The sequence below is a fragment of the Ciconia boyciana genome, chromosome 18, assembly GCF_034638445.1.
Source record: "Ciconia boyciana chromosome 18, ASM3463844v1, whole genome shotgun sequence".
Taxonomy (NCBI): domain Eukaryota; kingdom Metazoa; phylum Chordata; class Aves; order Ciconiiformes; family Ciconiidae; genus Ciconia; species Ciconia boyciana.
Window position 1 is genome coordinate 6946950 of NC_132951.1, and position 10629 is coordinate 6957578.

The following is a 10629-nucleotide window of genomic DNA, read 5'->3' on the forward strand; positions in this document are numbered from 1 at the left end:
CCTTGTGCTCTGCAGTTGTTGTCCCATTCAGACTCTTACTCATGTTTTCACTACTACATTTCCTTTAATATTCAAAAGCTTGGCAAGCACAGCACAAACACAACTCAGTAGTTCTCTGCAGAGACTGTGCCAACAAAGCAACCCTCTACCTTGACTGTACGTAGTTTCCTTCCTGGCTGGAGGATGCCTCATCGTTCAGTGGCCCAAGTCAATGATACAGCAGTCCTCGGCATGCAGGGTGTCAGGTGTCTGCCATTTTCTCTGGAACAGATAAGAGAGCAAATTGGTGGGCAACTTCCACAAGTGCTTCCATTTTACAAGATCTGTGGGAGGAACTGCTTATACAGATTGGCATCTACTTGTATGATGCTTAACACCCAGCAGCACCAGACTTTCTCATCTAAACCAAGCCAAGAAAGTTTAGCACTGATATTTGTGGCAATTAGTAACATTGCAGATAATTCATCTGCCCCATCTGCTATTACCCTGCACCTACCTACTGGCTGAAATGGTATCTGTTCAGCACTGAATCCTACCCAGCTTGTCACCTTGGCTGGGCTTCTGCTGCAGTCACTCTGGTCTCTGCAAAAGATGAGTGGGAGGAAAAGTCTTGGAGCCGTGAGCTTGTTCCCCTCTCGTCACTTGAAGAAGACAATTAATTACCAGTAGAGCAAAAGCTATAGGGCACTGCATTCAGGCACTACTCCACAGAAAAGATGTTTTCTTGAGACTGTTTAGGGAGGAGATCAGGTGTCAGAGGGTAGCTTGTGCTGGAAAAAAAGAGAATTAAAAGTAGGGAAACAGCTGGTCTCCACGACAACCATGTGTATGAAGCACAGAGGGTAACGGTCATCAGGAATGGATGAAAAGCAACATGGGGGCTGGATGGGAAGACAGCACTTAAAAAAAGGAATGACGGAGATTTCCTGCTGAACTAGAACACTTCTGCTTTAGCAGACTATATTTTGATTTCATATAATTGTCACTGATTCTCTCTGTAATTCTTTTCTTGTTTAAAAAGTTTTTAAGCTAACCAAGTTATGTATTTCCTTGTTTTGCTTAACAAAAATAACCTCAGTTATTATGAGCAAGCATCTGCTTTTACTCTGTCCATTGACCTGCCTAATGTTGAGAGGCCTGGTTCAAATGTTTGTACATGGTGAAACTGAGCAAAAAAATAATAATGCACAACTGTTGCTTCCTTACAATTCTGAATGAATTAACTTTTCTGTTGTATCCATTGGATACCCGCTGTGTATTAAACCTAGTGCTTAACAATGTCTTCTTCCTTTGGTCTCTGAATGTGGTTTATTTACGTACATTACTGGTCCATTTGCTGTCATATTTCATTAAAAATGAAAGGAACTGCCATGCGTTGATGATGCAGTTCAGTGGCTTTTCCTTTCATCACTCCAAGGGATACAATACCATTTGTCAATAGAAAAGAGGCGTGGAGGAAGAGCGTATTGTTATGAAATTATGTGAGAGGAGAAAAAAAAATCAGAACAATATTTGACTGTACAGATTGCCTCTGAACTCTGTAACGGATCTGTGGCTTGCATTCCACAGCCTAAGCTTTGTAAGTGGGCAGCAGCTGAGTACTTGAGAAAAGACTCTAGCTTAAAACAGTCAATCTGCTTTAAGGCCAGCGTGACTTTCTTCTTAAGACCCTGGTCCTGCAAGGGTTCAACTGCCAGTTAATTCAATGGTCATTGTAAACTCTCTAAAGGGTCAGACTCTAGGTGGCTGAAGTAGGAGGAGGAATCATGTGAAACTGAACTGCCTCTAGGAAGCTGAAAATGTACCATGTTGTAAGAGTACAGAGAGGCGTAGGCTTCCAGCAGCATGAAATTCGTAGCTGGAATGCCATAAGAATCTAGATTCTCTGCTCAGAAACTTGTTAGTAGAGGCTTTCTGGAACTAAGCCTAATTTCAACCAGTCATTTAGGTTGAAACCCTTGAGACAGAGATAAGCTCTGATCTCTGTAAGACAGGTTTCAAAGCTGTAAGAAAAGATAAAAAGCATAACATGCACCAAATTATTCTAATCACAAAGACAGCGAGAATACATTCCTTAGGACACATAATTCGAGAATATCAAAATGTTTCTACTTTCAAGTGGGTAATATCGTTACTACTCAAATTGCCTTCATTAAGCTTTAACATTTATACCTCTCTGCAAAGAATGGAAAGACACTACCCACCTTTTCTTTCTGTTTGTAGACAGAGCCTGATGTTACTGTTCTGAGCTTCCTACTGTTCTGAAAGGCTTCCTTCGCAACTCCAGGAACAGAAAGATTTTCTGGATATTTAAAGCAGGTGGAGAGTAGCAGGGCCATCTCACATACAAAGTATGTGAGGTTTGACAAGCACTGATGCAGTCTATGAGGTGTCTGAGGGAAGATTTCTGTAGGTTTTGCGTTTACCTAGAATAAAAAAAAGAAAGCAAAAGGATTTGAATGATTGTTGGAAATTTAGACTACAATTTTTATTAACATTTCAACACAGCTGTCTCAGGTAAACCATTTAAGTGACCTGTGCAGCCAGGTGCTTTCCTGGAATCAGCAGGTGGCCACTGACTCACTTAAGAGACTAAAATAATCAAGAACACCCAATTTGTAGTCAAACAATACCAAGGAATCAGCTACTTCTCAGGTGCTGGAGGATAAATTTGCAAAGAATGTGATTTTTCTTCCCAAATTTTTGCTGGGAAAGAAGGTAACAAAAGCAGCAAGATACATCTATGTTAAAACTGAAAAGAGCTTAAAGAGAAAACACTGATTTCAGAACTTTTACAAGCCTGTGGTGAAATCCATCTCCCTTAAATAGGCAGACACTCAAAGCGTAAATGTGTACATCTAAGCTAGTCGTCTTGGCTTTTTTTATCATTAGCAAAAGATAAAGACACATCTAGGGTGCAATTCAACTACTTTGGATGTCTGCTTTCACATGAGAAGGACCATTCTCTAGACATGCCTGCTTCTCTCTGCTGCTGTCAGGGGAGTCTAATGACCTCGCTCAGATACAAACGTCTTCACTGCAGACATCTGAAGTTAGATCAAATCCCACCCCGGCAGCCTCCTACCAAAGTTATGTCAGACATTTTACAAGCTCCATTTGCATTAATAGGGCTGTCTAAATGCGTTCAGCCAGGCACAACCTCTGCACTTCTCCCTCGGGTTTGGAAATCAACAGATGAAATGATCGAATTGGCGAGACCAAAGTTAACGCAGTGCAGTGCAGCATCTCACCCAGACAGCACCCTGAGCCCTCGCCTTCGAACAGCACACCTCTGCGAGACCCCTTCTATTGCTTACATGCACATTTAGCAGTATTTGCCTCGGTGTAACTGCGACGTGCAGGGGAGTTCTACCAGCGACGCTGCCCTCAAGGGCTGCAGCCCTGCGCTCCCCACAATACCTGCTGAAGTGAAACCCGGCCGACAGCCGAGGGGCCGCGCAGAGCCCGGGGGGGGCTCAGGGTGGGAGGACAAGCGGGAAGGAGGGCTGCAGGAAAGGGCCTTTCTCCTGGGAAAAGCCCCCGAAGCGGAGGGCCAGCACGCAGGGCAGAACACAGGCGGTGTGAGGGGAAGAAAGGAGGCCCGCAGCCAGGCTTCCCCCTACAAATGCAGAGGGGAGGAAAGAGACCCCGGTTCCCACTCGGGGGGAGCCGAGCCTGAGGTATCAGCACCCGGCCCGGCCCGCCGAGGGGGGCTGAGGGCCCGCAGCAGGGCCGGCCCGCCTCAGGGGACAGCCCGAGGCCGCGCTGACGGCAAGAACGAGCCCCGCTTCCCAGCGGAGCCCCCGCCCGCCGGGCCGGGCCGGGCCGGGCAGGCCAGGCCCCGCCTTCGGGCGCTGCCCGCAGCCGGGACGGTGCTGCCCGCCCTTCCGGGCCGGCGGGCGCCATGGGGGCCGGCGGGCTGTGGGTGAGGGCGGCACACACGGCCCTCAGCGGGGGCTTGGCGCTGGGGCTCTTCCTGCACCGCACAGGTGAGGCGGGGCCGCCGCGTCCCTCCCTCATCCCCGGCCGTGGGGGCCGCCCGCTCCGGGGAGGGGGCGGCCGAGGGCCGGGCTGGAGGCGGGCCCGCCCCGCAGGAGAGGCGGCAACGGCCGCGGGTCGGGCTGGGCCGGCTCTCTGCGCCCGGGCAGCGGGGGAAAACACGGGTGTTCTCCGCCCCGCCTCGGCCTCTGGGCCCTCCGGGGGTGCCCTGAGGGAAGAGGGGGGCTGTGGGGCGGGAGCTCGGGAGCCCTTTCCGTTGCCTGCTTCGCCCCTTCTCACCCCACGCCTTCTCGCCGCCTGATTTCTCTCTCTTTTCTCCCTGTCCCCCTTCCTGTAGGTGCAGGACCCCTTTGTTAAGGCCAGAGAGAAAAATCCTAAGCACTTCATAAGCAACTACTGCTCTCTTTTTGGGGTACCTTTCAGATCTGCAAAAGCATGTGCAGCGCAGAGAGCTGCTGCAGCCACTGATCTTCGTCTCACTGGTGGTGTCCTCTGTCCTGCTGTACTTCAAGGTGTCTCTCATGGATCCGGGTTTTGTTAAGTCTGAAGAGGAATTGAAGGTATATCACTTCGTGAATGAAAGTGTGTGCTGGGGCTATAAAATCTATAGGCTTTTTTTCTTTTCCCCACTCTGCTAGATAGGAACAATCTGAAACAGTTTCTGTTGCACTTGGCATAAAGGAAACATACACAGACCCTTAGAGATTAGGCCAGACAGGCTCCAATTCATATTCTGTAACAGCAGCAGGGTTCACAGACTTTAAGTCTGTCTTTTACACCACGCTCCTGTTGGAAGTGCACTGTGCCATTTGAGCATAAGTCCTTTCTTGCATCAGAGGCTGCAGCACCCTATGGAACATATACATGACCTATGTTATGCTAACCACTGCTAAGTGGTACAAGTGCAAAAACCCCAAATTGAATGGCAAGCTTGGAAGAAAGTGCTCTCTGCAGCTCTATTTATCGCACTGTTTATAGATTTGTTGCCCTCTCAGAGGACACGTACACAAACAAGTTACAGTGAAGTAAATGGAGCCGCAAAGTTTCAGTAACTGAGAGATGGTCTACTCCAGGTTCATTGCCTTACAGATTGTGTAGGACAAAAGCATTATCAATTTTAATAATCCATCATTAATGTAAACGGTGGCTGTGTTATGAATAAGTAGCACTGCTTATACTGAAAATACATCATTATTGTGTTTGGAAGTGAAGTCTAACCTTGTTTATTTTTGTCCCAAAGTGTAGCGTCGGGATCGGTGTGGTATCTTGTCCACAGTTATTTCTGCCTCTGTGCAAACGTTCTTTTGATGATTACTGTAGCCTGTTCTCTCTCACTGTACCTTAACTGTCTGCAGCTTCTGTAGGAATTCTAAGGAATTATTTTATTTAATCTTCCTAATGATAGAGATAACCGGCACTGTGTAACCATTAAATAAAAAGGATCCAGACAGCTCATGCCAAGACAGCAGCACAAAAAACCTCCTTAGTCACTCTCTTTCTCTTTTTTTTTGTAGGCAGGCAAGAGTGAAGAACAAAGCATGGTGATATCCCAAGTTCCAAGTACTATTAAGATGCGGCGTTGTGGTTACTGCATGGTAAAGGTAGGCATTCATAACATGCTGGAAGAGAATGGGATGAGCGATTTGCAAGCTTACATTTTTTGGCAACATCTTTGCTCAGCTGCTGTTGCTGGTGTTTTTCTCCTCTATCATTGCTGCTCACTACTCAGTGGTTGGGAGGCATAGCAGATCTAATTAATTCTGTCATAGGGTCACCCTCCTGCTGAAAAACTCACAGAAAAAGTAAATACAACTAGCAAATTGAATTCAGATACAGTCCTGAATTGAAAAGTGATCCAAACGAATTGTGTAGCTAAAGGTGTAGTAGTGGTGGACGTTGGCATGTATGCTAGTTTTCCAAGGCTGAAACAAGTCCCTGCTGGGTCACAGAAACAAGGATCTTCTTTTGCCATGGGAAAATTGTGCTCTACATTCTTACTGCCATGTCAGTCAGACCTTAACATATTGTCAAAAAGGTTATTTTGAAGATATCTTGATAGAGAGTCAGAAAAGCAGTTGAGCATGACATATAAGAACTGCTGGTAGCTGTTAGCTTGTTTGGAGGCCTAAAAACAACAAAACATTAGCCTGAGTTGTAAAAGATAGCATGAAGGAAAAATTAGAGCAATTAAATTTGCTCTTAAAACAGTTTGCCTAAAGCCTGGAAGTACCTGTTTTCAGAGCGATCCTTATCAGTTCAATAAAATCCAGCATTATCCCAGCTTCCATAAATTCCTGAAGAATATCTACCAGGAGCAGCCAGCTTACTGCAAGAGGAAAAGCTGGCAAAACTTATATACACTTCAGGGAACAAATCCTAGGAGGCACACTCATACTACTTTCCTCAGCCAGACCTTTCATCTTCTCTGTTCTTGGTGCTTGAGCTGTTTTCCTGTGCAAGTGTCTTGTATTCACACCGAAGTAGAGACACTTCCCTCCTCTATGCAGTGCCATAAAGACATCCCATCCCTGCACGCTTTCTTCAATAGCAGTGGTCCTAGTTTTTCACCTCAGTGCTCTGCTCATGCTTTCCTGAATAGAACAGACTGGCTCTATCTCCCTCCTTGGCACACTGGACTTCCTATAAATAGGTAGGTAATAAAGAAAATGTATAGATAGTGTGGGAGGGTAATTTAATTTGATACTCACTCATTTGGGTCTCTACCAGGAGAATCATGATCCCCTTTAGTGGTCTTAGGAATGTTTATGTTGTGCTGTTATCTCAAAATGGACTGCTTTTGGGACAGTGCTGCTGTGGAGGAAGATGATATTGCATGATGCTCTCTTCTGCCAAACAGGGAGTTGAACCAGTGGACTACTGCTAGTGTTTGGTTTTGTTTTGCAGCAACCAATGCGAGCCAAGCACTGCCAGCTGTGCCAGCACTGTGTACGGCGTTACGACCATCACTGTCCCTGGATTGAGAACTGCGTAGGAGAGAAGAATCACCCCCTCTTCATAGTCTACCTGAGCGTGCAGCTTGTAGTTCTGCTGTGGGGAGGTCACGTTGCTTGGTAAGGCCTGGAGTCAGCACTTTGACCTCTGAGATTGTGAAAAGTTCTGGTGCTCCTAGAGCCCCACTGAAGGGTTTATGTAGGACATCACAGTGACTGGATTGGCTTTGGATTGGCTTTGTATCTTCACCCTCTTTTGCATCCCGGAGATCAGCTCTTCTGAGCCCCCACATCTGCTGAGGAACAACGTAACCGATCAATAGTTGAGCAGAATCTGATAATTTGGGTTTCCTTGTTCATCTTTGTTTTAAGCTTAAATTAACAGAATTAACAACAGTACAAAAGCTAACTAATTTTGCTTCAGTTACTGTAATACGATCTTTGTTTACAAATCCAAGTACTGGAAACTCCAGCGGGGTTTCAGCTGTATGCCTCTTCAGGAGAGGAGTTAACTGAAGATGATTGTCTCTCAGCTGTCAGGGGAACCAGCATCTTTCAAACTTCTTAGAATCTAAGGCACTGCTGGTGCAGTGTCTTAAGAGTTTATAGTATATTAACTTTTTGTAGTAAATGATTATCAGAAGCTCACTAGTTATGAATCAAACTTAAATGTGCCATCAAGTTTTGTAATGTATATAACTAGTTCTACATCTTTAACCGTGAATTTATTTCTCTTTGAATTGAAAGGTCAGGCCTCTACTTCGAACAGTCCTGGGACTGGCTGCAGCACAACATTCTCCTCCTCATGTCCTTCCTCCTGATAGTCATATTCACCATTGTTGTCCTGCTGCTGCTCATTTCACACCTCTATCTGATCTCGTGCAACACCACCACCTGGGAATTCATGTCACATCATCGCATCTCCTACCTGCGACACTCTGAGTTGGAGAATCCCTTTGACCAAGGGGTAATCCTCAATCTCTGGAGATTCTTCTGTTCATGCCACCTCACCGCATGGGAGAAAGTCTATTTTCACAGGAACAATGAGCCTGTCTAATCTCAGTCTTACCTACCCGGTGGAGTGCCAACACATCTGCAGGTTGCTGGGTAAAGCTTTGCTAATGCAATTGCTGCTGTTTCCTTGCACAGAACTTTAGTACATCATGAACTATGCAACCTGTTCCGCAACCTGTTCATCCTGCAAATTACATTTCAAGGATAGTCAGGGTTATTTTTTTATATACAAATAACACTGTTAAAGGGGAGACACTGGTTCTGGGAAGGCCAGCAGGGCTGATTTCTGGACTGAGCAAAGGTTTCTCTCTAAATTTACTTCCTTTTGCTAACTGCATCCACATCTCTCCAGAAGAGATGCAAGAGTAGTGTGAGCATCCGTGTTCACTTCTCTTCCCCAAAGTTTCCTTCTCCTTTTGCTGCTAGGGAACAGCAGCTATTACAGACAAAACCAGCCAGAATCAATATAATTCCTGTGGCCTTTCTTCAACATAGTTCTCGCTGTGAGAACCGCAGTGCCTTTTGTCAGTAGTGTTGAGCATGTAATAGAAATATTTGAGTAAATATTTAGACAGTCAAAAGCAAATTTCATTTTGACCACCTGCCTAAACTTTATGCTTTTCACAAAGATTTGAGGCTTAATAGTGTTAATGTGCATGAGAAACAGCAGTAAGGCACCAAATTCAGCTTATAATTAGTCTGTACTTTGTGATGCCCTGACCAGCTTTCTAACAGTTTTTTCTTTAAGTTGATGGTGCTGTTAACAATTCACAGACTATTTTGAATCAAGTCAGCAAAGAATGAAACCATCCACTTTTATTTGGACAGAAAAGTAATACTTGCTTACTGAATTACTTCTGCAGATAACTTCCTGCTCACGCCTTTCCTGTAGCTTGTGGGGAGAGAACCAGTAGCAGAGGTGGGTACTTCTTGCCTAGCTCAAGTAACACTGTTGGTAATACTACTACCTCAACATACTAGTAAAATTTTAATAAAAGAATACAAAGTTTCAATGCGAGAGGAAAGATTCTAGGTCCCGTTTGTTTCATTGAGTTGAAGGGGTGCTGATAGCTTTCTAGGATAGCAGCAAGCTTACTTGTTTTCCATTGCAATAAAAGGTCATACTTCCAGATTCCATGAGGAACTAAAAGGAAGTTTGGGATGACCAATTTTAGCTTTAAAACCAGAAATGGCTGTGGTGTGAATTTTAATCCTGACCCTTTTGTGTTATAAAAAAAAACCCAAAACCAAAACAAAACAGCACCACAACAAAACCTTAGTTAAAATTATTTTGTGCCTTAATTGCCTTGGCTCAGGAATTAACACCAGCTCAAGAGCACATCTGGCAAGCGGGTAGGATGCACTCAGGGTTTAAAGTTGATGAGCAGTCCTGAAAGGATAGCGTAGTCACTAATACGGCATGATAGTCCAAAAGCAGTTTAAAAACAGCAGAAGGATCCCCTTTTTGACAAACTCCAGAGTTTGTAATCTGTGTCCAGTCTGGTTTGTTCAGGGTGGAAACTCCTATCAGAGGGATATCAGAACGCTAAGAATTGTTTTCATAACAATGGTATACCATCCAGAAAGGATTCTGCAGTTTGTTTGTGTCACTGTGGTGCCTGCTAAAGCATGGCTCATGTGCCACGCAGCAATTTCTGGTTCTTCAGGTATCAGTCAAATAAAAATTTGTCAGCGGGTACCACAGCTCAAAACACAGTTTTGCTCCATTTGGCAATTCTTTTTTAAATGCACCAGGATGGTAATTTACAGTCTTTTTACTTTACTATAAACTATAAATTAAAAGATTAAATATGCCTTTTTTGGTTCTTTATGCCTCTCTCTTTGAACCCAAGTTCTAGGTTTCACCTGTGCTAACAATCCACCGTGCTACTTACCACTTTGCAGAGGCCTTGACCTTAGGAAAAGTCACAAAACACACTGTAGGGGCCAACAGCAAGCCAACCATTACTGTTCAAACAAGGGCAAGGAAAATGTGTATCCTGCTTTAAATGGGCCATTACACTGCAAGGCAGAGCAGGAGGTTGAAAGGATATTTGTATGTGGGAATTTTCAGAAGCAGTTATACTTGGCTCTGAAAGTAGGAAATGTAGGTTCAGTGTGAATTATTTCTGTTTTGCACAAACATAGCTCTTACCTCTCTGAATTCTGAAGCACTTAGACCAGCCTTGATTTAATAACGACGACTCTAGCTGCACCCGAACCTTATCTCCAGATATAGCACAATTGCATTAGTTCAGTTTCTCTCTACCTCTGTTGAAGACAAACTGAAAGAGGAATAGTGTAATAGCTGTGAGTCCCTATTTGTCGTCAGTGTGATGCTTCATTTCTAGATACCCTTCCTTTTTTTGCCCAGCAAGCTAACATGACAAATTTAAGAGAAGAAAATGTATCTTATCAAGTATAATTACAAGATATGTTACCAAGCAAATAAAATCACCTTTAACTTAACTGATTTTCCAATATTAACACTGTCATTATTTAGCTATCCCAAAAAAGATACAGGATATACACGTTGATAAAATCTGTGGAGAGACAACTTGACTGCAATCATTTGTATGTGACAGCTGATGACACCATGCAATATGTACACAGACGGCTTGAGCGAGAAGGAAGGAAGAAAGAAAATATTACTATTGACATTTAC

At 44.4% G+C, this 10629-nt stretch overlaps 1 protein-coding gene and 1 long non-coding RNA gene across 2 annotated transcripts; one reads left to right on the forward strand and one right to left on the reverse strand.

The window, feature by feature from the left end:
• LOC140661352 (uncharacterized) lies at positions 1 to 3824 on the reverse strand. The gene is made up of 4 exons (XR_012045714.1): positions 3318 to 3824; positions 2205 to 2426; positions 497 to 770; positions 1 to 261 (listed from the first exon to the last, which is right to left on the reverse strand). It is a non-coding gene; the product is annotated as an uncharacterized lncRNA (long non-coding RNA).
• A 6-nt stretch (positions 3825 to 3830) lies between these two features.
• On the forward strand, positions 3831 to 10604 carry ZDHHC12 (zDHHC palmitoyltransferase 12). The gene is made up of 5 exons (XM_072883332.1): positions 3831 to 3989; positions 4423 to 4559; positions 5514 to 5600; positions 6904 to 7070; positions 7698 to 10604. Exons 1-5 carry the CDS (start codon positions 3905 to 3907, stop codon positions 8005 to 8007), a joined length of 786 nt encoding a protein of 261 aa, XP_072739433.1. The 5' UTR covers positions 3831 to 3904; the 3' UTR covers positions 8008 to 10604.
• The last annotated feature ends 25 nt before the right edge of the window (positions 10605 to 10629 follow it).

Bases quoted from the DNA above. Each gene is read 5' to 3' on its own strand.
- ZDHHC12 (XM_072883332.1), top strand. From the start codon at position 3,905: ATGGGGGCCGGCGGGCTGTGGGTGAGGGCGGCACACACGGCCCTCAGC. The intron at 4,560-5,513 runs GTATATCACTTC...TTTTTTTTGTAG, and splicing joins AGTCTGAAGAGGAATTGAAG to GCAGGCAAGAGTGAAGAACA. The intron at 7,071-7,697 runs GTAAGGCCTGGA...TTGAATTGAAAG, and splicing joins TGGGGAGGTCACGTTGCTTG to GTCAGGCCTCTACTTCGAAC.